This window comes from Oenanthe melanoleuca, chromosome 2 (assembly GCF_029582105.1).
Source record: "Oenanthe melanoleuca isolate GR-GAL-2019-014 chromosome 2, OMel1.0, whole genome shotgun sequence".
Lineage (NCBI taxonomy): Eukaryota > Metazoa > Chordata > Aves > Passeriformes > Muscicapidae > Oenanthe > Oenanthe melanoleuca.
The window spans coordinates 147,861,746-147,887,211 of NC_079335.1; the positions used below are offsets into that span (position 1 = coordinate 147,861,746).

Sequence of the window (25,466 nt, forward strand, 5' to 3'; positions counted from 1 at the left end):
CCCCTTGGAGGTCCCCAAAGTTCAGGGAACCCCATTTTCTGGGGACACCCCGCACCCCGCGGGCTTTGGGGTACAGGTGGGATTGGGGTACGGAGGTGTCTGGGTTTGGGGTCCAGGGGTTTTGGGGTGTCGGGGTTTTGGGGTTCAGCGGGTTTGGGGTACAGCGGTTTGGGGTGTCGGGTTTTGGGGTACGGGGTTTCGGGGTACAGAGGTTTTGGGGTACAGCGGTTTGGAGTGTCGGGGTTTAGGGTACAGTGTTTTGGGGTACAGGGTTTCGGGGTACAGGGTTTTGGGGTACAGTGGGTTTAGGGTACAGATGTTTTGGGGTGTCGGGGTTTTGGGGTTCAGCGGGTTTGGGGTACAGCGGGTTTGGGGTGTCGGGGTTTTGGGGTACAGCGGTTTTGGGGTACAGTGGTTTTGGGGTACAGGGTTTTGGGGTACAGGGTTTTGGGGTGTCGGGGTTTTGGGGTGCAGGGTTTTGGGGTACAGGGGGTTTGAGGTGTCGGGGTTTTGGGGTGTCGGGGTTTTGGGGTACAGGGTTTTGGGGTACAGAGGTTTTGGGGTACAGAGGGTTTAGGGTACAGATGTTTTGGGGTACAGGGTTTTGGGGTACAGGGTTTTGGGATACCCGGGCTCCACGCAGCCGCTCCCCTGCAGCACCAGCCCCGCGCGGCAGCGGCAGCCTGGGGGTGGGGGTGGGGTGAGGGTGGGGGTCGTTCGGGGGGGGCTTCACCCCCTGTCCCCTCCCAACGCCCCCAAATCCTCCGCACCCCCCGGCCGGCTCCGCGCCCCCCCCAAGTTCCCCAGCCCCCCCCAAACCCCCCAAATCCCCCTGTGCCCCCCCAGGACCCCCCACAACCCCCCAAATCCCCCCCGTACCCCCAAATTCTGCCCCCCCACCTTCCTCGCAGTGCCCCGGGCACGAGCTGTTCCCACTCAGGTCCGCGCAGCTGGGGGGGCAGGGGGGGACCCCCAAATCCTCGCAGCCCCCCGGGGGCACCAGCAGCATCTGGGGGGGGCAGGCTGGGGGGGCACGGGGGGTCAGCGGGGGGAGTTTGGGGTGTGGGGGGGCAGGGATGTGTCTGGGGGGGTTTTGGGGGGATTTAGGGGGGCTGGGGGGGCACGGGGGGTTCGGGGGGATTTCGGGATGGGGAACAAGGTTGGAGGGGTGCCCCCCGCCCCCCGCGCCCCCCCCCGCGCCCCCCGTACCTGGGGGGTCCCCGCAAGGCCGCAGGTTGCAGGGCCGGCTCTGCAGGGCCCCCCCCTCGCACGGCCGCCCCCCGTTTTTTGGGGGGGGGTCGCTGCAGCGGCGGCGGCGGCTCCGCTGGCCCCCCCCGCACGGGGCGTCGCAGCCGCTCCAGGACCCCCAGGGCGACCACCCGCCCGCCACTGGGGGGGCAGGGGGGGGTCAGCACCCCCACACTGCCCCCCGAGCCCAGAGACCCCCCGAGACCCCCAAACTGGGGACCCCAAACCCCCGGGACCCCCTGAGGGTCCCCTCGGCCCGGGGGGTCCCCAGACTTTGAGGGTCCCGCCCCACGCAGAGCCCTGGAGACCCCACCCCAAAATGGGGGTCCCAGCCATAGCGGGGGGGTCCCCAACCCCTCTGGGGATCCCCAATCCCGCTGGGGGTCCCAGCCCTTAGGGGGTGTCGGGGTTGGGGGGTGTTGGGGGTGTTTTTGGGGGTGTCTCGGGTGTTTTGGGGTGTCTCGGGTGTTTTTGGGGATTTTTTGGGGTGTCTCGGGTGTTTTTGGGGTGTTTTTGGGGGTGTTTTGGGGTGTCTCTGGTGTTTTGGGGTGTCTCGGATGTTTTTGGGGTGTCTCTGGTGTTTTGGGGTGTCTAGGGTGTTTTTAGAGGTGTTGGGGGTGGTTTTGGGGATTTTTTGGGGTGTCTCGGGTGTTTTGGAGTGTCTCGGGTGTTTTGGGGTGTTTTTGTGGGTTTTTTAAGGGTGTCTCGGGTGTTTTGGGGTGTCTCGGGTGTTTTGGGGTGTCCCGGGTGTTTTTGGGGTACCTGGGCAGGCTCGCAGGAAGCAGGCGCGGCTGTCGGTGTCGGGGGGGTGGGCGCAGCCCCCCTCGGGCGGGGTCTCCCTCCGGCGCCGCAGAGCGACCCCCACCCCGCAGGAGCGGCTGCAGGACCCCCACCCCCCCCAGGGCGGGGGGGCGCAGCCTGGGGGACACGGGGGGGGGGGCAGGGTGACCCCCGTGTGTTGGGGTCCCCCCCAGTCTCGGGGTTCCCAATTTTGGGCCCCCCCGGCGATGACCCAGCCCTGGGGGGTGTTTCATGGCCCCCCCTCCCAGCGGGAGTCCCCAATTTTGGGGGGCCCGTTCTGGGGGGGCTCTTCCTGCCCCCCCTCCCGGGGTCCCCTCACCTGGGGGGGTCGCGGCGGGGACCCCCGTGGGAGCCGGCGAGGACAATTGGGGGGGCTCCCGGGGGGTGGCGGAGCCCCCGGGGGGCTCCGGGGTGTCCTGGGGCGGGGTCTCGGCTCTGGGGGTGCCCCCGGGGGGCTCCGGGGTGTCCTGGGACGGGGTCTCGGCTCTGGGGGTGCCCCCGGGGGGCTCCGGGGGGGTCTCGGCGCTTCCGGGCCGCTCTGAGGTGTGGGGGCGGGGCGCGGCCGTGGCGTTGTCACCTGCGGGGGGCGGACACGGCGGTGACGGGCGCGAGGGGGGCGGGGCGCACCCCGGGACCCCCCGGGACCCCCCGGGACCCCCCGGACTCACCCGCGGGGCCGCAGGCGCAGCAGGAGCCGGCGACACCCGGGAGCGGCGCCTGGCCCTGGGGACAGCCCGGGCGGCGCAGGGGACAGAAGGGGACGCAGCGCGCGGCGCCGCCGGGCTGGCACTGGCACAGCTGGCACGGGCCCCAACGCCAGCGCTCGCCGGGCACGCGCCACGTCCCGCCGTGGTGGCACCGCGGGCACGGAGCAGTGCGGCACCTGCGGGGGGCTGTCACTGTCTGCCACACTGTCACACTGTCACAGTGTCTGTCACACTGTCACTGTCATACTGTCACACTGTCACTGTCACTGTCACAGCGTCTGCCACACTGTCACTGCCACACTGTCACACTGTCTGCCACACTGTCACTGTCACACTGTCACAGTGTCTGTCACACTGTCACTGTCACTGTCACACTGTCACACTGTCACACTGTCACACTGTCACAGTGTCACTGTCACAGCGTCTGCCACACTGTCACTGTCAGTTACACTGTCAGTTACACTGTCACTGTCACACTGTCACAGTGTCTGTCACACTGTCACTGTCACTGTCACAGTGTCACTGTCACAGCGTCTGTCACACTGTCACACTGTCACACTGTCACAGCGTCTGTCACACTGTCACTGTCACACTGTCACTGTCATACTGTCACAGTGTCACTGTCACAGCGTCTGCCACACTGTCACACTGTCACACTGTCAGTTACACTGTCACTGTCACACTGTCACATTGTCACTGTCACACTGTCACATTGTCACTGTCACACTGTCACAGCGTCTGCCACACTGTCACAGTGTCTGTCACACTGTCACAGTGTCTGTCACACTGTCAGTTACACTGTCACTGTCACATTGTCTGTCACACTGTCACACTGTCACTGTCACACTGTCTGTCACACTGTCACTGTCAGTTACACTGTCACTGTCAGTTACACTGTCACACTGTCACTGTCACACTGTCTGCCACACTGTCACACTGTCTGCCACACTGTCACACTGTCACACTGTCTGTCACACTGTCACTGTCATACTGTCACTGTCACATTGTCTGCCACACTGTCAGTTACACTGTCACTGTCACACTGTCACTGTCACACCGTCAGTTACACTGTCACTGTCACACTGTCACTGTCAGTTACACTGTCACTGTCACAGCGTCTGCCACACTGTCAGTTACACTGTCACTGTCACACTGTCACTGTCACACTGTCAGTCACACCGTCACTGTCACACTGTCACACTGTCACTGCCACACTGTCACTGTCACACTGTCACTGTCACAGTGTCTGCCACACTGTCACACTGCCTGTCACACTGTCACATTGTCACTGTCACACTGTCACATTGTCACACTGTCTGCCACACTGTCACTGTCACACTGTCACTGTCACAGCGTCTGCCACACTGTCACACTGCCACACTGTCACACTGTCACTGTCAGTTACACTGCCACACTGTCACTGTCACACTGTCAGTTACACTGTCACTGTCACTGTCACTGTCACACTGTCACTGTCACATTGTCACATTGTCTGTCACACTGTCACACTGTCTGTCACACCGTCACTGTCACACTGTCAGTTACACTGTCACTGTCACACTGTCACACTGTCTGTCACACCGTCACTGTCACACTGTCACTGTCACTGTCACACTGTCACACTGTCACACTGTCACTGTCACACTGTCACTGTCACTGTCACACTGTCACACTGTCAGTTACACTGTTACACTGTCACTGTCACTGTCACACTGTCAGTCACACTGTCAGTCACACTGTCACTGTCACTGTCACACTGTGTCACACCGACCTGCGCGCTCTCCGGTAGATCCCGCGGCACCGGCGGCCGCTCCCGCGCCGCGCGGGGTTGGAGGGGCTGCGGAACGACCACTGCACGCCGGGGGTCCCGCACGCGCCCCCGCACGGCCCCCACGGCGACCACGGCGACCACCCGCAGTGCACTGCGGGGACACCGCGTCACCCGCGGCCCCAGGGGACACGCGGGGCGGGCGGGGCTCACCTGAGCAGGGGGGCGGGGCTCACCTGAGCGGGGGGGCGGGGCTCACCTGAGCAGGGGGGCGGGGCTCACCTGAGTGGGGGGGCGGGGCTCACCTGAGCAGGGGGGGCGGGGCTCACCTGAGCGGGGGGGCGGGGCTCACCTGAGCAGGCGGGGCGGGGCCGGCAGCGCCGCAGGTGCCCCCCCAGGCAGGTGCAGACGCGACACCCGAGCGGCACCGCGACCCCCGCGGGGAACGTGCGACCCCCGGCCCGGCACGGGCAGTCCCGCGGCCGCACGCAGCCCGAGGGCTCCAGGAGCTGCCCCGCGGGGCACCAGCAGCCTGGGGGGCACGGGGGGCACGGGGGGGTCAGGGGGCACGGGGGGGGGTCAGGGAGGGTCAGGGGGTGCGCCCCACATAGAAAGAAACCCGAACAGAAAACACGAAAAAAACGCAAAAAAAAATTCCCGCAAAAATGTCCTAAAATGATCCTCCCCCCAAAAAAAAATTCCTCGGAAAAACCCGGAAAAAAAAAAACCCAAAAAATAAAAAAAACCAAAAAAAAACCCAAAACAACAACAAACAAAACAAAACAAAACAAAAAAACAAGAAAAAAAAAAAAAAACCCAACCGAACAAAAACAAAAAAACCAAACCAAACAAAACAAAAAAAAAAAAAAAAAAACAAAACAGAAGCAAAAAAAGTCTCAGAGAAACCCCCAAAAAATCCCAAAAATTTCCCACCAAAAAATACCAAAATAACCCTGAAAAATTCCTCGGAAAAACCCGAAAAACATCATCAACAACAACAACAACAAAAACCAACCAACAAACAGAGGCAAAAAAACCCTCAGAGAAACCCCCCAAAATCCCAAATTTTTCTCACAAAAAAAAAAAAAAACCGAAAATGTCCCTAAAAAAAGTTCCTCGAAAAAACCCGAAAAAACAAAAAAACCCTCAAAAAACAGAAACAAAAACAACCCCAAAAACAGAAACAAACAAAAAAAAAAAAAAAAACCGAAACAAAAAACCCCCCAGAGAAACCCAAACAACCACAATTTTTTCTTACAAAAAAAAAAAAAAGACCCCAAAATAATTCCATGAAAACCAAAAGAAGCTCCTGCGGCCCCCCGAGCCCCTCACCTGGGCTGCAGCGCGGGGGGCGCGGGCAGGCGCGGGGGGCGCCCAGCTCGGCGCAGGTGGCGGGGCAGGGGGCGCAGGGCAGGGGGCGCCGCCCCTCGGGGCACCGCGAGCTGTTGGGGCACCCCCCGGGGGCGCAGGGGGCTGGGGGGGGGTCAGGAGCAGAGACCCCCGCCCCCCCATCAGCCCCTGTACCCCAGAACCACCCCCGGTTTTGGGGACACCCCCCATCTCACCGGGACCCCGCATGAGCCCCCAATCCCACAGGGACCCCCCCCCCATGAGCCCCCCCAACCCACCAGGACCCCTCCGTGAGACCCCCAACCCACCGGGACCCCCCCACGAGCCCCCCTGTACCCCAGAAACCCCCCCCCACACTGGGGAGATACCCCCAACCCAGCAGGACCCCCCCATGAGCCCCCCCATCCCACCGGGACCCCCCATGAGCCCAAATCCCACAGGGACCCCCCCACCATGAGAAGACCCCGCGCCCACCGGGACCCCCCGCCCCCCTTTCCGAGCCCCCCGCCCCCCTTTCCGAGCCCCCCCGCCCCCCCGCACCCACCCGTCTCCAGGGTCCCCCCGGGCAGCTCCTCGCAGGCGCGGCCGCCGTTCTGGGGGGGCTCGCACCCCCTCCTGCGCAGCCGGACCCCCCCGCAGCCCCCCGGGCACCCGGACCAGGGTCCCCACGGGCCCCACGCGCCGTCCACTGGGGGGGGGGGAGAAAGGGGGGGCTCAGAACCCCCAAACCCTCAGAGTGAGCGATCCCGAACCCCCCGGGCAGCCTGGACCATGGGGGACCCCAAAATCCCTCAGGTACCACATGGGATCCCCCCAAACCCCCCGGGATCCCCAAACCCCCCTGGGACCCTCAAACCCCCCGGGGGACCCCCAAACACCCCGGGGACCCCCAAACACCCCGGGGACCCCCAAACCCCGGGTACCCCCAAACCCCGGGACCCTCCGGGACCCCCAAACCCCCGCGGACCCCCAAACCCCCCGGGACCCCCGGCCCCCCGCGGACCCGGGCAGGCGCGGTGGAAGCAGGGTCGCTCCTGCTCGCGGGACCCCCGGCACGCGCGGAGCAGCCCGGGGTGACTCTGGTGACACCCCCGCGCCCGGCGCTGCCCCCCGGGCCCGCAGGGGCGGCTGCAGGACCCCCAGGGACCCCAGGGACCCCAAAAGCCGCAGCCCCGCTCGTCCTCGGCCGAGGCGCAGTCCCGGAGCCCGTCACACACCTGCGGGGACAGAGGGACAGAGGGACAGCGGGGACAGCGGGACAGAGGGACAGAGGGGACAAAGGGACAGCGGGGACAGCGGGGACAGCGGGACAGAGGGACAGCGGGGACAGAGGGACAGCGGGGACAGAGGGGACAGAGGGACAGAGGGACAGGGGGACAGGGGGACAGGAGGGACAGAGGGACAGAGGGACAGAGGGACAGAGGGACAGCGGGACAGAGGGGACAGAGGGACAGCGGGGACAGAGGAGACAGAGGGACAGCGGGACAGAGGGACAGAGGGACAGCGGGACAGAGGGGACAGCGGGACAGAGGGACAGCGGGGACAGCGGGACAGAGGGACAGAGGGACAGCGGGGACAGAGGGGACAGCGGGGGGACAGAGGGACAGAGGGGACAGAGGGACAGAGGAACAGAGGGACAGCGGGACAGCGGGGACAGAGGGACAGAGGGGACAGGGGACAGAGGGACAGAGGGACAGAGGGACAGGGGGACAGCGGGTGACACCAGTGGAGGGACAGGGGGACAGAGGGACAGAGGGACAGAGGGACAGCGGGACAGAGGGACAGAGGGACAGAGGGACAGGGGGACAGAGGGACAGGGGGACAGAGGGACAGCGGGACAGAGGGACAGCGGGGACAGGGGGACAGAGGGACAGAGGGGACAGCGGGGACAGAGGGACAGGGGGACACGGGGGGACAGGGAGGGACAGAGGGACAGACAGAGGGACAGAGGGACAGCGGGACAGAGGGACAGAGGGACAGAGGGACAGAGGGACAGGGGGACAGGGGGACAGCGGGACAGGGGGACAGAGGGACAGAGGGACAGAGGGACAGCGGGACAGAGGGACAGAGGGACAGAGGGACAGGGGGACAGAGGGACAGAGGGACAGAGGGACAGAGGGACAGCGGGACAGAGGGACAGAGGGACAGAGGGACAGCGGGACAGAGGGGACAGAGGAACGGCGAGGACAGAGGGGACAGAGGGACAGCGGGGACAGCGGGACAGAGGGACAGCGGGACAGCGGGGACACACCGGGAGGGGCCGGGGGACACTAAAGCGGCACTGAAAAGGGAATCGAGGGACGCGGGGACATTGGGGTGACGCCGTGGGGGGGCTGGGACAGTCAGGGACAGCGGGGACAGAGGGACAGAGGGACAGAGGGACAGCGAGGACAGAGGGACAGCGGGGTGACACCGGGAGGGGCAGGGGACACCTGGGTGTCTCCGGAAAGGGGTCGGGGACACTGAGGGGACACTGTGGGGACACTGAGGGGACACTGAGGGGACACTGAGGGGACACTGTGGGGACACTGAGGGGACACCGCGGGGCTCCGTGGCCCGGGAGGGTCGGGGGTCGGGCCGGGACCCCGCGGTGTGACCCGCGGGTGGGTGGGGGTCCCCCCGGTCCCCCCGGTCCCCCCTGCCCCCCCCGGTCCCCCCCGGTCCCCCCCGGTTCCCCCCTGCCCCCCCCGGTCCCCCCGGTCCCCCCCGGTCCCCCCTGCCCCCCCCGGTCCCCCCCGGTCCCCCCCGGTTCCCCCCTGCCCCCCCCGGTCCCCCCGGTCCCCCCCGGTCCCCCCTGCCCCCCCCGGTCCCCCCCGGTCCCCCCCGGTTCCCCCCTGCCCCCCCCGGTCCCCCCGGTCCCCCCGGTCCCCCCCGGCCCCCCCGGTCCCCCTGGTCCCCCCGGTCCCCCCGGTCCCCCGGTACCTGCTGGAAGGTGACACATCCCCCGTCCCCGCAGTCGAACTCCGCGCAGGGACCCCCCGGGCGGCTCCCGGGGCCGGGGGTCGCTGGGGGGACACGCGGGGTCTGAGGGTCCCCGGGGGTCCCCGGGGGGCTCTGGGGGGATGGGGGCGCCTCCCCCCCGCTGTTTTCCCGTCCCCTCCCCAGCTCCCCCAACCCTCGGGTCCCCAGGAGGCGACACGGGGGGACCCCAGACCGCCCCCCTCAGGTGTCCCCACAGCCGCATCCCGGGGGTCTCACCGCAGAGCTGGGGGCTCTCATCGGCGCTGTCGCGACAGTGCGGGACTCCATCGCAGAGGCGGCTCGGGGGGACGCAGGCGGGGGCGCAGGGGGCGCGGCCGGGGGCGCAGGGGGGGTCGCAGGGCAGGTGGCCGGGGGCGCACGGGGGGTCGCAGCCTCCCTCGTCGCTGCCGTCGGGACAGTCGCTGTCGCCGTCGCAGCGCCACCCCCGCGGGACGCAGCCGCCGCTGTCGCAGCGCAGGGAGCGGGGGGGACACGGCGCCGCCGAGGCGTTGGCAGGGCGGGGGACAGTGTCGGCGACAGTGACAGCGCCGGTGATCAGGACAGTGTCGGCGACAGTGACAGCGCCGGTGATCAGGACAGTGTCGGGGACGGGGACAGCGTCGGCGACAGCGGCGGTGGCAGTAGCGGTGTCGGGGGTGGTGTCGGCGATAGTGTCAGTGTCACTGACAGTGACAGTGTCGGTGGCAGCGGTGACAGTGTCGGTGACAGGTGACAGCGGCGCGGGAGGCAGCGCCACCGCGCACCCCGCCGGGCTCTCGTCCCAGCCGTCGCGACAGTCGCGAGCGCCGTCGCACACGGCGACCTCGGGCACGCAGGAGCCGTCGGGACAGGGCACGGTGCCGGCGCCGCAGGGGGCCCGCGCTGCGACACGGGGACAGCGGTGACACCAGAGAGGGACCCGGGGCGGGGGTCCCGGGGCGGGGGTCCCAAAGGGGGGTGGTCTCAGGGTGGGGGGTGCGGAGGTCACGGGGGGTCCCCAAGGGGGCGGTGCCGGGTGGGGGTCCCAGGGTGGGGGAGTCCCGGGAGCGGGAGGCTCTCGGGGGGTGGGGGTCGCTCCCGGGGGGGTTCCCGATGGGGGGTCCAGGGCAGAGGGCGGGGGTCGCTCCCAGGCCCGTGCCCCCCGCACCCTGGGGTTCCCAGCCCGTGCCCCCCGCGCCCCTCACCGGGACAGGTGCTCTCGTCGCTGCCGTCCCCGCAGTCGTCGCGGCCGTCGCAGCGCTGGGGGCTCGGGACGCACCGGCCCCCCCCGCACCTGAACTGCCCCGGCCCGCAGCGGGGGGCGCAGCCTGCGGGGTGGGACCCCCGTGTGGGCACGGGACCCCCACGGGGCACAGAGAGCTCTGCGAGTGCCTCTGTGGGGCACAGACCCCCGGGGTTGGGGGGCTCGGGGACCCTCAATGTGGGGCACAGACCCCCGGCGTTGGTGGGCTCGGGGACCCCACTGTGGGGCACGGACCCCTCAGGGTTGGGGGGCTCAGGGACCCTCAATGTGGGGCACAGACCCCCGGGGTTGGGGGGCTCAGGGACCCTCAGTGTGGGGCACAGACTCCTCGGGGTTGGGGGGCTCGGGGACCCTCAATGTGGGGCACGGACCCCGGGGTTGGGGGGCTCGGGGACCCCACTGTGGGGCACAGACTCCTCGGGGTTGGGGGGCTCGGGGACCCTCAATGTGGGGCACAGACCCCCGGGGTTGGGGGGCTCGGGGACCCTCAATGTGGGGCACGGACCCCCGGGGTTGGTGGGCTCGGGGACCCTCAATGTGGGGCACAGACCCCCGGGGTTGGGGGGCTCGGGGACCCTCAATGTGGGGCACGGACCCCCGGGGTTGGTGGGCTCGGGGACCCTCAATGTGGGGCACAGACCCCCGGGGTTGGGGGGCTCAGGGACCCTCAATGTGGGGCACAGACCCCCGGGGTTGGGGGGCTCGGGGACCCTCAATGTGGGGCACGGACCCCCGGGGTTGGGGGGCTCGGGGACCCTCAATGTGGGGCACAGACCCCCGGGGTTGGGGGGCTCGGGGACCCCACTGTGGGGCTCTCTATTTCCCCAGGACCCCAAATCTCCCCTCCCCCATTCCCAGCCCCCCCAGCCCCCCGCGCTCGCTCACCCGCCTCGTCCGAGTCGTCCCCGGGGGGACAATCGCGCCGCCCGTCGCAGACGCGGGCGGGGGGCAGGCAGCGCCCCCCGGCACAGGCGAACTCGGGGGGCTCGCAGGGCCGGCCCGGGCACCCCGCCTCGTCCCAGCCGTCGGGGCAGTGGGTGACCCCGTCACAGCGCGCCCCCCAGGGCAGGCAGCGCCCCCCGGGGCAGCGGGGCTGCTGGGGGGCGCAGGGGGGGTCGCACAGCTCGTCCGAGCCGTCCCCGCAGTCGTCCTCGTTGTCGCAGAGCCAGGCGCCCGGCACGCAGAGCCCCCCGGGGCAGCGGAACTCCCAGGGGGCGCAGCCCGCGGCGGGACACGGGCCGGGGGCCGGGGGGCACCGCCAGCGCCCCCCCTCGCACGTGCTGCCGGCGGGACAGGGGGGCTCGCGACGGGCGGGGGGACAAAACCGCCGTGTCCCCACGGCCCGGTGCCAGTGTCCCCATGTCCCAGTGTCCCCAGTGTCAGTGTCCCCATGTCCCAGTGTCCCCAGTGCCAGTGTCCCGGTGTCACTGTGTCCCAGTGTCAGTGTCCCACCGTCCCAGTGTCGGTGTCCCCATGTCCCAGTGCCACTGCCCAGTGCCAGTGTCCCGGGGTCACGGTGTCCCAGTGCCAGTGTCCCCATGTCCCAGTGTCCCCAGTGCCAGTGTCCCCATGTCCCAGTGCCACTGCCCAGTGCCAGTGTCCCAGTGTCACGGTGTCCCAGTGCCAGTGTCCCCATGTCCCAGTGTCCCCAGTGCCAGTGTCCCCATGTCCCAGTGCCACTGCCCAGTGCCAGTGTCCCGGTGTCACGGTGTCCCACTGTCCCCATGTCCCAGTGTCCCAGTGCCAGTGTCCCGGTGTCACTGTGTCCCAGTGCCAGTGTCCCCATGTCCCAGTGTCCCCAGTGCCAGTGTCCCGGTGTCACTGTGTCCCACTGTCCCCATGTCCCAGTGTCCCAGTGCCAGTGTCCCGGTGTCACTGTGTCCCAGTGCCAGTGTCCCCATGTCCCAGTGTCCCAGTGCCAGTGTCCCGGTGTCACAGTGTCCCAGTGCCAGTGTCCCCATGTCCCAGTGTCACTGCCCAGTGCCAGTGTCCCAGTGTCAGTGTCCCGGTGTCCCGGTGTCACGGTGTCCCACTGTCCCAGGATTCCCAAATCCCAATATCCCGGTGTCCCAGTGTCCCGGAGCACCAATGTCCCCATGTCCCGGTGTCCCAATGTCCCCATGTCCCACTGTCCCGGTGTCCCCACACCCCGCTGTCCCAGGACACCAGCACGCCCTATGCCGGTATCCCAGTATCCTCCAGTATCCTCCAGTATCCACCAGTATCCACCAGTACACACCAGTACACACCAGTACGCACCAGTATCCACCAGTACACACCAGTATCCACCAGTACACACCAGTACACACCAGTACACACCAGCATCCACCAGTATACACCAGTATCCACCAGTACGCACCAGTACACACCAGAACACACCAGTATCCACCAGTATCCACCAGTACACACCAGTACACACCAGTACGCACCAGTACACACCAGTACACACCAGTACACACCAGAACACACCAGTACACACCAGTACAGCTACCAGTACACACCAGTACACACCAGTACACACCAGTACACACCAGAACACACCAGTACACACCAGTACACACCAGTGCTACAGACCAGTACACACCAGTACAGACCAGTACACACCAGTACACACCAGTACACACCAGTACACACCAGTACACACCAGAACACACCAGTGATCCCAGTACACACCAGTACACACCAGTACACACCAGTATGCACCAGCGCCTCACCAGTTGCTGCAGCCCTGGGTCACGGTGGTCCCGGCCGGGAAGGCGAAGCCGTCCCAGAAACAGGGGCAGGCGGGGGGGTCCACGCACAGCCCGTCTGGGGGGGACACAGGGGTGGCGCCGCGTCCCCCCAGCCCCCCCAGCCCCCCAAACCCTTCCTGTCCCCCAAACCCCCCCAACACCCCCAGCCCCCCAAACCCCTCCTCTCCCCAGCCCCCCCCAGCCCCCCCAGCCCCCCAAACGCTTCCTGTCCCCCAAACCCCCCCAAACACCCCCAGACCCCCAAACCCTTCCTGTCCCCCAAACCCCCCCCAAACACCCCCAGCCCCCCAAACCCCTCCTCTCCCCAGCCCCCCCAAACACCCCCAAACACCCCCAGCCCCCCCAGCCCCCCCAGCTTCCCAAACCCCCTCAGCCCCCCGCAGCCCTCCCCCCAACCCCCCAAACCTCTCCTGTCCCCCCAAAACCCCCCAGCCCCCCAAACCCCCTCCTGTGCCCAGCCCCGCCCCCCCTCACCGTGCAGGACCCTCCCGGGGGGGCAGAAACAGCCCTCGAGGCACCCCAGGGCCCCGCACAGCTCGGGGGGGTCCCGGCCGAGGTCGCGGCAGGTGGGGGGGCAGGGGGGGCCGCAGGGGTTGTACTCCTGCCCCCCCTCGCACTGCAGGGCTGCGGAGATCGGGGGGTCATGGGGGGTCATGGGGGGTCATGGGGGATGGAACCCCCCACGCCACAGCCCCAAACACCCCCCGTGTCCCCCATGGGGGGCACAGCCCGGTCCATAACCCCATGGGGGGGCTCCTGCACCCCCTCGCCCCACGGCCTGGGATCCCCCCCTGCCCCACAGCCCCCTGTGCCCCCCCCCGGGACCCCCCCTGCCCAAAAACCCCCTGTGGCCCTGGACCCCCGGAACCCCCCCGTGCCCCAAAGCCCCCTGGACCCCCGGAACCCCTCCGTGTCCCCCAACCCCCCCCGACTCACGGCACAGCCCCCGGTGGGATGAGACCCCCGGGACCCCCCGACTCACGGCACAGCCCCCGGTGGGATGAGACCCCCAATCCCCCCCGACTCACGGCACAGCCCCTGGCAGGATGAGACCCCCAATCCCCCCCGACTCACGGCACAGCCCCCGGTGGGATGAGACCCCCGGGACCCCCCGACTCACGGCACAGCCCCCGGCAGGATGAGACCCCCAATCCCCTCCGACTCACGGCACAGCCCCTGGCAGGATGAGACCCCCGGAACCCCCCGACTCACGGCACAGCCCCCGGTGGGATGAGACCCCCGGGACCCCCCGACTCACGGCACAGCCCCCGGCAGGATGAGACCCCCGGGACCCCCCGACTCACGGCACAGCCCCTGGCTCCGCCAGCGCAGGGCTCTCCCGCGCCGCCCGCACTCCTCGGCGTAGGCGGCCAGGGCCGTGCACAGGCACTCGCAGTCGCCGCCGCTGTCGCACCTGCGGCACGCGCCGTGGGACGCGGCCCGGGGCTCCCCCCGCCGCGTGGGGACCCCCCGAGCCCCCCAAACTCACCCGCAGGCGTCGAACAGGCACCACTCGTAGAAGCGCTGGGGCGGCACCAGCTCGTGGCAGGGGGCGAAGAGCTCGTGCCGCAGGACCCCGCAGCGCCCCCGCGCCCAGGCCGAGCGCTGGGGGCTCTCCTGGGGGGGGACACCCCGTCAGACCCCCCGTGGGAGACCCCGCCGCCCCCGGGACACCCCCCGGCCCCCCGTGTCCCCCCGGTCCGGTCTGTGCAGCTCAGCCGGGGCTGTCCTGCCAGGCGACACTCCCTGTGTCCCGCCCGGGTCCTCGTTGTCCCCCGTGTCCCCCCCTTGTCCTGGCCCAGGGCAAATTATGGGGGAACCGCGGGGGTCAGCGCGCCCCGAGTGCAGGGATGGGACCTCAGGAGAATCTCAGCTCCGCCGCCTTCTCCTCCCCTGCTTTGGTACCCACAGTGTCCCCCGCTGACACTCGTGTCCTCCGGTGTCCCCCTGCCAGCTCCCGGTGTCCCCTGCCAGCTCGTGTGCCACCCCGTCTGTCCCCGGTGTCCCCCTGCCGGCCCCCCGTGTCCCCCCCCAGTTCCCGTGTGCCCCTGACAATCCTCCCCGTGTCCCCCCAGTGTCCCCCCGTGTCCCCCCGTGTCCCCGCACCTCGCAGGGGTGCGGCCGGTGCCCGTCGGCCTCGGGGCAGAGCGGGCTGAGGCGCCACGAGTCCCCGAAGATCTCGGGGGTGGCCTCGAGGGCCCCGTCCCGGCTCCCAAAATCGTTCTCGGCGTCGCCGTCGAAGTTGCCGCAGAGCCCGGCCAGGCGCCCGCGCAGCCGCGGGGACACGCGCACGTACACGCGGGTCCCTGCGGGCACGGCGGGTCCACCCGGGACCCGGCACGGTGACACCGCCACGGCACCACCACCCCCAGGGACCCCCCGATAGCCCCTCAGTATTGGGGACCCCACCCAGGATGTCACTCGGCCCCGAGTCCCCCCGTGCCCCCCGTGTCCCCCGGTCTCACCTCCGTCCCACAGCACGGCCACCCCCCGTGTCCCCCGTGTCCCCGTGTCCCCCGTGTCCCCGTGTCCCCCGGTCTCACCTCCGTCCCACAGCACGGCCACCCCCCGTGTCCCCCATGTCCCCCCGTGTCCCCCCGTGTCCCCCCGTGTCCCCCGGTCTCACCTCCGTCCCACAGCACGGCCACCCCCCGTGTCCCCCATGTCCCCCCGTGTCCCCCCGTGTCCCCCCGTGTCCCCCGGTCTCACCTCCGTCCCACAGCACGGCCACCCCCAGGCGCGTGAGGAGCAGCAGGAAGAGCCCCGCGCGCTGCAGCGCCAGCCCCGACCCCCCGAACACCTTGGGGGGTCTCACGGCCACCCCGTTCACTGTCACCTCCCGCCCTGCGGGGCGGCACCGAGGGTCACCCCCGCGTGTCCCCCCCACGTCCCCCCGTGTCCCCTCATGCTCCCCTCCCCACACCCCACCCTGCCGCCACGGGGCTGGGGTGTCACTGTGGGTCACCCCGCCACTTCCCCGGCCCCCTCTGTGTCCCCCCGTGACCTTCCGTGTGTCCCCCGTGTCCCCTCGGGTCCCCACCCCCTGCAGCCCCGAGCACGATGTCACCGTGGGTGACGCCCACGTGTCCCCGTGCGCTCTGCATGTCCCCCTCACCCCGCAGCAAGGTGTCCCCCATGTCCCCAATGTCCCCCATGTCCCCAATGTCCCCCATCTCCCCATGTCCCCATGTCCCCAGTGTCCCCCAGTCCCCTCACCCCGCAGCATGTGCACCACGGTGTCGCCCATGGCCACCAGCACGGACTTGGTGCAGGTGACGCCGCTGGCCCCGCAGGGGACGTTCTCGGCGGTGACAGCGAAGAGCCCGCTGGCCTCGCGCGCCAGCAGGTACTCGCAGTCCCCCGCGAAGGTGAAGGCGCGGCCGTCGAAGGTGACATAGTGCGGGTCCCCCGTGGCCACGCAGGTCCCCGCGCACTCCTCGCGCCCGCAGTGCCACCGCTGTCCCCGGCACACGCTGCGGGGACAGGCTCGGTGCCACCGCGGGGCTGGCGGGGGGTCCCCGAGGGGCCGGCAGGGGTCTGGGGGCGTCCCGGGGGGTCCGCGGGTCCCACCAGGTGTTGCAGTCGCGGGCGATGGTGGCGTTGGGCGGGTACAGCCGCCCGCCGTGGTGACAGGGACACTCGTCCGGCGACACGCAGCGCCCGCCCTGCAGCGCACCGCGGTGAGGGGGGCTCGGGGGGACCCCCACCCACCCCCGGGGGTGTCACCCACCAGGAAGAGCGTCCCGGGGGGACACACGCAGCCGTCGGCGGGGCCGCCGCAGGTGCCCGAGGGCTCGGCGGGGTCGCAGCGGCGCAGGCAGGAGCCGGGAGCGTGCAGCAGCCCCGGGGGACAGCGCGGGCCGGGGGGACACGGGCCGGGGGCGCAGCGCCACGACCCCCCTGCGCACACGCTGCGGGACCCCCGGCCGGCTGAGACCCCCTCGGCGGGGACCCCCCGCCCCCATCTCCAGAACCCAAATTCCACCGAACCCCCCCAGCCCCAGCACCCTCCGAGCCCCCTCATCGGGGTCCCCCGGCCCCCCATTCTGCTGAGACCCCCATTCCGAGGTCCCCATGTCCCATCCCCACCCCTCATCCCCCCAAATCCCGCTGAGCCCCCCCAGCGACCCCCCTGCACCCCCATTCTCACCTCCCAGCGACCCCCCTGCACCCCCATCCCCAGGAACCCACACCCCCCCAGACCCCCCCAGACCCCCCCAGGCCCCCCCAGACCCCCGGGGGTGCCGGGTCCCGCTGCTGCCCCCACGGTGGGACACGGGACGAAAGCCCCCCCGTCCCGCGGGGTGTCACACCGGGCCGGGGGGGTTTTCATCACGTGTCACCGTCACCGCCGCATTCTGCACGGGTGACCCCCGTGCTGTGGGTGTCCCTCCCGCCCCCCGATCCCCCCGGGACCCCCCGATCCCCCCGGGACCCACCAGGCCTGGCAGCCGCGGCGGACGCGCGCGCCGGGCGGGAACAGGCGGCGGCCGCGGGGACACGGGCAGGCGGCGGGGGGCACGCACTGCCCCCCCTGCGCCAGCAGCAGCCCCGGGGGGCAGCGGCAGCCGGGGACGCAGAGCGTGTCCGGGGGGGGACAGTCGGTGCCGTCGGGGGGCTGCGAGCAGGAGCGGCCGCACGGACCCCCGCAGTCCCGGTACTGCTGCCCCCCGGGGCACGGCTCGTCTGCGGGACGGGGGGGGGCAGAGTCAGCGCCCCATCCCATGGATCCCATCCCATCCCATTGTCCCATCCCATCCCATCCCATCCCATCCCATCCCATCCCATCCCATCCCATCCCATCCCATCCCATCCCATCCCATCCCATGGACCCATCCCACTGATCCCATCCCATCCCATCCCATGGATCCCAACACATGGTCCGTCCATCCTATTGATCCCATTGATCCCATCAATTCCATTGATCCCATGATCCCATCCCATTATCCCATCCCATTGATCACATCAATCCCATCGATCCCATTGATCCCATCGATCCCACTGATCCCATTGATCCCATCCCCATCCCATCTCATTATCCCACCCCATTATCCCATTATCCCAATATCCCATTATCCCATCCCATTCTCCCATCCCAATATCCCAATATCCCAGTATCCCAATATCCCATTCTCCCATCCCATTATCCCATTATCTCATCCCATTATCCCAATATCCCAATATCCCAATATCCCATCCCAATATCTCACCCCATTCTCCCACCCCATTATCCCATTATCCCAATATCCCATTATCCCATCCCATTATCTCAATATCCCAATATCCCAATACCCCAATATCCCAATATCGCATTACCCCAATATCCCATTATCCCAATATCCCATTACCCCAATATCCCATTATCCCAATACCCCAATATCCCAATATCCCATTACCCCAATATCCCATTACCCCATTATCCCAATATCCCCCTCTCCCCCTCTCCCGCCCTCCCGCCGTCCCGCCGCACCGCAGAGGCTCCGGTTCCTCCAGTCCAGCTCGGTTCCCTCCCGGGCGCACTCCCGCCCGTAGGCGCCCAGGGCGGGGCAGCGGCAGCGCTCCGGCGGCTGCTCGGGGCAGGAGCACACGGCCCGGCGGCACAGCTCCAGGAACGGCTCCGGGTCCACGGCGCGGTGACACGGCTGTGCCGGGCAGGGGACAGGGGACAGGGGACAGGGGACATTGTGGCGGCCGTGCCGCCGGTCCCCGCTGCCGCCGCGCGGGGCCTCACCTGGAAGGGCGGCGCCAGCAGCGGGGCGCAGGCGGCCTCTGCGCGCTCCCGGAGCCCGGGGAAGGCGGCGCAGGGCTCGGGGATGGCGGGGCCGAGCGCGGGGCACGCTCCGGCCGCGCGGAACGCGTTGGCGAAGGCGGCGACTCCCGGCTCCACGTCCCCCGCCGGAGTCGTGAACTCGTCGCGCTGGTCCCCGTTAAACGTCCCGCAGAGACCCCGCACCTGGCCGGAGCAGGGCGGAGCCCCGCACAGCCGGATCCCACCGGGACCCCATCCCGCCGGGACCCCCATCCCACCGGGACCCCGATCCCACCGGGACCGCCACCCCACGGGACCCCCATCCCACCGGGACCCCATCCCACCGGGACCCCCATCCCGCCGGGACCCCATCCCACCGGGACCCCGATCCCACCAGGACCTGATCCCACCGAGACCCCCATCCCACCGGGACCCCGATCCCACCGGGACCCCCATCCCACCGGGACCTGATCCCACCGGGACCTCCACCCCACCCTATCCCACGGGACCCCCATCCCGCTGGGACACCCCGCGGCTCCCGCGGCTCCCGGGGGTCCCGGGGTCCCGCTCACCGTGCCGGCCATGGCGGGCTGCAGGGTGATGAAGATGTCGGGGGTCCCCAGCCCCCAGAGCAGGTGGGCGTCGGGCAGCTGCAGGTGCAGGAAGGCCGAGGACGCGCGGCGGACGCTCAGCTCGGCCCCGGAGAAGGGCAGCGTCACCTCCCGCCCGGCCACCGTCACCTCCCCTGGGGGCGACAGCAGCGGCACCGTGGGGTGGCCACCGGGGCGTCACCCACGGCCGTGGGGACAAGGGGGATGGGCACAGCGACGAGCCCCTGCGCTGCCACAAGCCCGGGGGGTGACCCGGCCCCGCCAGGTGTGTCACCTGTGCCGTGCAGCCGGGCCGTGGTGCGGCCGGTGGTGACAGTGACGCTGCGGGGACAGCCCGGGGACGCGCAGGGCTCGTGCTCGGCTGTGACCAGCAGCCGGCCCGCCACGAAGTCCTGGGGACAGAGACACGGTGACACCGCCCTGTCACCCCGGCCACCCCCCCGGCCACCGCTGCGGCCACCCCGCGATGTCCCCCGTGTCCCGTGTCCCCCGTATCCCCCGTGTCCCCCGTGTCCCCCCTGTCCCCCCGTCCCCGTGTCCCCCGTATGCCCGTGTCCCCCGTGTCCCCAGTGTCCCCCGTGTCTCCGTGTCCCCCTGTACCCCCTGTCCCCCGTGTCACCCGTGTCCCCGTGTCCCGAGTCCAGTGTCCCCCCAGTGTCCCCTGTCCCCCCGTCCCCGTGTCCCCCTGTACCCCCTGTCCCCATGTCCCCCGTATGCCCGTGTCCCCCCTGTCCCCCGTGTCCCCGTGTCCCCCGTGTCCCCGTGTCCCCGTGTCCCCCTGTCCCCGTGTCCCCGTGTCCCCTCACCTCCACCAGGGTGTGCGCGCACGGGGCCGGCAGCGAGAAGCGGCGGCGGTCGAAGGTGACAAAGTGACGCCCCCCGAGCACGGCGCACTCGGCCGGGCAGCGCTGCTGGTCACAGCGCCAGCGGCCGCCCTCGCACGTGCTGGGGACAGCGGGGACACGGTCAGGGGGGAGAGGGACGCTGCAGGGGACACCGGGGTGACACCGGGGGGACACCGCGGGGGGACACGCCGCAGGGGACACTGCGATCATGGGGGGACACGTCCCAGGGAAGCTGAAGCGGGACACGCTCCAGGACCCCGGGGTGAGGGGACAGCAGGACGGGGGTGGCGCCCACCAGCGGTTGCAGCGCTGGCGGATGCTCTGGCCGGGCTCGTAGCGCTGCCGCCGGTGGTGGCAGGGGCAGGCGGCGGGGGGGACGCAGCGGGGCCCGTCGCGGGCCAGCCCCGGGCCGCACTCGCAGCCGCCGTGGCACTGGCGGTGACACGAGTCGCGCTCGGCGCCGCCCGCGGTGGCGCAGGTGACCGGGCACAGCGACACGCAGTCCGAGAAGCGCTGCCCCGGCTCACAGCGGCGCTCTGCGGGAGGGGACACCGCGGTGGCACCGGGGACAGCGCGGGGACGGGAGGGGACCCCCCGAATTCCTACCGCAGAAGCCGGGGCGGCGCCAGGGGACGTGGAGCTGGCGGCGGGAGCACTCCCGGGAATAGGCGGCGAAAGTGTCGCAGGCGGCGGGGGGCGGGGGGCCGGGGGGCGGCACGGGGGGTGACAGGGGGCCGGGGGGGGACACGGGGGGTGACAGGGGACCGGGGGGTGACACTGGGGTCCCGTCCCCGCACAGCAGCGCCACACACGCTGCGTAGAACCCGCTGGGGTCCACCTGGGGGGGACAGCGATGAGAATCCTCCAAGACCCCCCCAGAACACCCCAGAACACCCCAGAACATCCCAGAACACCCCAGAACACCCCAGGACCCCCAGAACACCCCAGAACACCCCAGAAACATCCCAGGACACCCCGGACCCCCAGAACACCCCAGGACCCCCAGAACACCCCAGAACACCCCAGAACATCCCAGAACATCCCAGGACACCCCGGACCCCCAGAACACCCCAGGACCCCCAGAACACCCCAGGACCCCCAGAACACCCCAGGACCTCCCTCCAGATGCCCAAAACCCCCCTGGAATTTCCCAGACCTTCCAAAACCTCCCAGCGTCCGCTGGGACCCTCAGGACACCCCAGGACCCCCTTGACCCCCTGGAATCTTCCAGAACCCCACAGGAAGTTCCAAGAGTCCCCTGGGAATCCCCTGGGACCCTCCCAAACCTACCCCAGAAGTCCCTGGGATCCCCCAAAACTTCCCAGAACAACTCGGGGATCCCCCGGAATTCCCAGGACTGGGGCCACATGGATCCCCCAGGACACCCCCGGACCCCCCGGGACCCCCCGAGCCCCCCGGGGCCCCCTGACCTCGCCGTGGCACTGCCGGAAGGGCTGGGCCAGCAGCCGCCCGCACGTGGCCACCGCCGCTGTCGCCTCACCCGGGCCGCAGCCGGGGCCGCCCTGCGGCGCGTCCCTGCACGGGGGCTGAGCCGGGGGTCCCTCAGCGCGGGGGGACCCCCAAAGGGCGCGGGGGTCACCCTGGCCCCCCAGGTACCTCTGCGCCGGCCCCCGGCACCTTCCAGGCGTTGCCAAAGGCGGCGGCGATGGCGGCGATGTCCCCGTCGGGGAGCATGAAGTCATCTGGGGACAGGGCGGGGACATGGGGGTGTCACTGTCCCCCAGGGAGGGTCGGGACATGGGGGTGTCACTGTCCCTCCAGACAAGGTGGGGACATGGGGGTGTCACTGTCCCCCAGGTAAGGTGGGGACATGGGGGTGTCACTGTCCCCCCAGGGAGGGGACATGGGGGTGTCACTGTCCCTCCAGGGAGGGGACATGGGGGTGTCCCTGTCCCCCAGGTAAGGTGGGGACATGGGGGTGTCACTGTCCCCAGACAGGGTGGGGACATGGGGGTGTCACTGTCCCCCAGGTAAGGTGGGGACATGGGGGTGTCACTTTCCCCCAGGGAGGGGACATGGGGGTGTCACTGTCCCCCCAGACAGGGTGGGGACATGGGGGTGTCACTGTCCCCGGGCAGGGTGGGGACATGGGGGTGTCCCTGTCCCCCAGGTGCCCAGCGGGTGGCACTGGGCGGGTGGCACCGGGCGGGTGGCACCGGGCGGGTGGCACTGGGCGGGTGGCACTGGGAGGGTGGCACCGGGCGGGTGGCACCGGGCGGGTGGCACTGGGCGGGGGGCACTGGGCGGGTGGCACCGGGCGGGTGGCACCGGGCGGGTGGCACTGGGCGGGTGGCACTGGGAGGGTGGCACCGGGCGGGTGGCTCTGGGCGGGTGGCACTGGGAGGGTGGCACTGGGCGGGTGGCACTGGGCGGGTGGCACTGGGCGGGGGGCACTGGGCGGGTGGCACTGGGCGGGTGGCACCGGGCGGGTGGCACCGGGCGGGTGGCACCGGGCGGGTGGCACTCACCCGCAGGGTCCTCGGTGTAGGTGCCGCAGAGCCCCCAGGTGGCGCCGCGCAGCTCCGGCTCCGCTGTCACTGTCACCGCCAGGTGCCCGTCCCAGGCCACCCGCACGCCCAGGCTGCTGGCCACGGCCACCCAGTCACCTGGCCAGGTGACACCGAGCCCTGCGCGAGGGGAGGGGGACAGGATGAGCACAGGGTGACGTTGATGGATCCCCGTGTCCCTCCCGGTGTCGCTGCGGGCTCAGCCCCGCCCGGGGGGCTCGGGGACCTCACCTTTGTGCAGGTAGGGGCGGCCCCGCGGCACCGCGGCCCCGTTCACCGACACGTTCTGTCCCTCGGCCGCCACCGTGTCCGTCCCGAAGGTCATGTGCAGCCTCACCTGCGGCGGGGGGGCACGGGGACACTCAGGTGTGTCACGGGCACGGGGACACTCAGGTGTGTCACAGTCACCAGGGATGGACCCGTGGCTGTGCCACCCCAGTCCCATCCCAAACCCCATCCCGGGTCCCATCCTGGCTCCCCAATGACCCACCCTGTCCCCCTGTGTCCCAGCTGTGACAGTCAGTGTCCCCCCCGTGTCCCAGGGGTCACTCTGAGTGTCCACCCGTGTCCCAGCTGTTACTCTGAGTGTCCCCCCGTGTCCCAGCTGTGGCAGTCAGTGTCCCCCCCGTGTCCCAGGGGTCACTCTGAGTGTCCCCCCGTGTCCCAGCTGTGACTCTGAGTGTCCCCCGTGTCCCAGGGGTCACTCTGAGTGCCCCCCGTGTCCCAGCTGTGACAGTCAGTGTCCCCCCGTGTCCCAGGGGTCACTCTGAGTGTCCCCCCGTGTCCCAGGTGTGGCAGTCGGTGCCCCCCGCGCCCCCCGCCCCTGGCCGTACCCGGGGGTGTCCCAGGCCGACGGTGACCTCCCAGGAGCCGTCGGTGGCGCCGGCCAGGCTGTAGCGGCAGGAGCCCCCGAAGCCGAAGTGCCGCCCGTCGAAGGTTCGGAACCGCGACCCCGCCCAGGCCTGGCACGTGGCCGGGGGGCTGCGGTGGGGGGACCCCCCGTCCCCGGCCAGGGGGAGGCTGGTGCAGTGCAGGCAGGGCCCCGCCGTGCCCCCGGTGTCCCCGCGGTGCCAGCTGTGCCCCCAGGGCTGCCGGCAGCACTCGGCGCGGCTCATGGCGCTGCGGTTGCGGCTCCCGGCGCCGTCCTGGCACTGCCAGGAGCTGAAGCAGCGGCCCAGGGAGCCGGGACCTGCGGGGCGGGGCGGGGGTGGCACCGAGGGGTGACAATCAGTGACCCGTCCTGGCACCCGGGGGGTGGCACAGGGAGGGTGTCACACCGGCAGTGACGGGGTGGGAATGGCACTCATCCCAGTTCCCAGCTCCATCCCAGACCCCATCCCAGATCCCAGATCCCAGATCCCATCCCAGATCCCAGAACGTGTCCAGCACTTGTGCCAGCTCCCAGCTCCCATCCCAAACCTCATCCTAGACCCAGTATCCATCCCAAATCCCATCCCAGCTCCCAGATCCCATCCCAGATCCTAGTTCCCATCCTAGATCCCATCCTAGATTCCATCCCAGCTCCCAAACCAGATCCCAAACCAGATCCCAGAACGTGTCCAGCACCTGTGCTAGCTCCCAGCTCCCATCCCAGCTCCCAGATCCCATCCCAGTTCCCATCCCAAATCCCATCCCAGATCCCAAATCCCATCCCAGTTCCCATCCCATCCAATCCCAGATCCAATCCCAGTTCCATCCCAGATCCCAGTTCCCATCCCAGTTCCCATCCCACATCCCAGTTCCCATCCCAGTTCCCATCCCAGTTCCCATCCCAGATCCCATCCCAGATCCCATCCCAGTTCCCATCCCAGATCCCAGTTCCCATCCCAGTTCCCATCCCAGTTCCCATCCCAGTTCCCATCCCTGATCCAATCCCATCCCAGTTCCCATCCCAGATCCCATTTCCCAGTTCCCATCCCAGTTCCCATCCCAGTTCCCACTGTTATCCCCATCCCAGTTCCCATCCCAGTTCCCATCCCAGCCCCGTTCCCATCCCAGCCCCGCCCCAGCTCCCAGCCGATGTCACTCTGGGGACGTCCCGGGTGCCGCCCCCGTGTCCCCTCACCCTCAGTGCAGCGGGGGCCGCTCCAGCCGGGGCAGCAGCCGCGCTCCGTGCGGTTCCGGGTCACGGGCTGCAGCTCGGGGGGGCTGCGGACGGCCCGGTCACCCGGGGTCACCCGGTGTCACTTGGTGTCACCCAGTGTCACTCAGTGTCACCCAGTGTCACCCCAGTGTCACCCAGTATCACCCAGTCTCACCCAGTGTCATCCAGCATCATCCGGTGTCACCCCAGTGTCACCCCAGTGTCACCCCATGTCACCCCGTGTCACTCGGGGTCACCCCAGTGTCACCCCGTGTCACCCCAGTATCACCCAGTGTCATCCAGCATCACGCAGTGTCACCCGGGGTCACCCCAGTGTCACCCCATGTCACCCCGTGTCACTCGGGGTCACCCCAGTGTCACCCCGTGTCACCCCAGTATCACCCAGTGTCATCCAGCATCACGCAGTGTCACCCGGGGTCACCCCAGTGTCACCCCAATGTCCCCCAGCATCCCCCGGTGTCCCGGTGTCCCCGCTCACCGGTAGATGTAGCACAGGGGGGTGTGTCTGTCCCCGTCCCCGCTGTCCCCGTCCCCGCGCTCCCGGCGCGTGCGCTCCCGGTCCAGGCGCCACCCGGCCAGGCTGTACTGGTACAAACTGGGACACGGCACGGCCGCCTCGCGCCGCGGGGTCACCTCCCACTGCTCCGTCACCAGCACCGGCCGCGCGCACCAGCGCCTGCGGCACGGGGCACTGGGTGTACTGGGTGTACTGGGACACACTGGGGGACGCTGGGGGACACTGGGACACACTGGTGTGCACTGGGACATACTGGGATTCACTGGGACACACTGGGGGAC

General features: G+C 69.4%; 3 protein-coding genes across 4 annotated transcripts in view; 1 reads left to right on the top strand and 2 right to left on the bottom strand.

The window, feature by feature from the left end:
• RARRES2 (retinoic acid receptor responder 2) overlaps positions 1 to 25,466 on the bottom strand; it is a 107,589-nt gene that overhangs the window by 69,033 nt on the left and 13,090 nt on the right. Inside the window, exon 5 of one of the 2 annotated variants that reach the window (XM_056485990.1) lies at positions 18,529 to 18,540. The exons of the other annotated variant lie outside the window; for it this stretch is intronic. The gene's annotated coding sequence lies outside the window, so the exon portion shown is untranslated. Of the gene's footprint in view, positions 1 to 18,528; positions 18,541 to 25,466 lie in introns of those variants that run through there. 2 annotated transcript variants of the gene reach the window in all.
• LOC130248854 (SCO-spondin-like) overlaps positions 1 to 25,466 on the bottom strand; it is a 38,193-nt gene that overhangs the window by 12,014 nt on the left and 713 nt on the right. Inside the window, 39 exon segments of the mRNA XM_056482879.1 lie at positions 629 to 683; positions 901 to 1,023; positions 1,210 to 1,389; positions 2,011 to 2,166; positions 2,369 to 2,626; positions 2,718 to 2,932; positions 4,528 to 4,678; positions 4,877 to 5,056; positions 5,857 to 6,084; positions 6,419 to 6,562; positions 6,878 to 7,091; positions 8,797 to 8,879; positions 9,073 to 9,717; positions 10,020 to 10,142; positions 10,964 to 11,358; positions 12,793 to 12,886; positions 13,306 to 13,455; positions 14,136 to 14,245; positions 14,321 to 14,448; positions 14,938 to 15,137; positions 15,541 to 15,675; positions 16,048 to 16,304; positions 16,402 to 16,496; positions 16,562 to 16,742; positions 17,271 to 17,512; positions 18,297 to 18,473; positions 18,563 to 18,784; positions 19,153 to 19,325; positions 19,466 to 19,583; positions 19,998 to 20,136; positions 20,332 to 20,572; positions 20,643 to 20,874; positions 21,467 to 21,583; positions 21,654 to 21,739; positions 22,526 to 22,684; positions 22,796 to 22,901; positions 23,398 to 23,753; positions 24,630 to 24,712; positions 25,147 to 25,344. Coding sequence (XP_056338854.1) covers positions 629 to 683; positions 901 to 1,023; positions 1,210 to 1,389; positions 2,011 to 2,166; positions 2,369 to 2,626; positions 2,718 to 2,932; positions 4,528 to 4,678; positions 4,877 to 5,056; positions 5,857 to 6,084; positions 6,419 to 6,562; positions 6,878 to 7,091; positions 8,797 to 8,879; positions 9,073 to 9,717; positions 10,020 to 10,142; positions 10,964 to 11,358; positions 12,793 to 12,886; positions 13,306 to 13,455; positions 14,136 to 14,245; positions 14,321 to 14,448; positions 14,938 to 15,137; positions 15,541 to 15,675; positions 16,048 to 16,304; positions 16,402 to 16,496; positions 16,562 to 16,742; positions 17,271 to 17,512; positions 18,297 to 18,473; positions 18,563 to 18,784; positions 19,153 to 19,325; positions 19,466 to 19,583; positions 19,998 to 20,136; positions 20,332 to 20,572; positions 20,643 to 20,874; positions 21,467 to 21,583; positions 21,654 to 21,739; positions 22,526 to 22,684; positions 22,796 to 22,901; positions 23,398 to 23,753; positions 24,630 to 24,712; positions 25,147 to 25,344 — 7,149 coding nt within the window.
• Positions 1 to 25,466, top strand: part of AOC1 (amine oxidase copper containing 1) — a 71,813-nt gene that overhangs the window by 8,660 nt on the left and 37,687 nt on the right. The gene's annotated exons all lie outside the window — the stretch shown is intronic.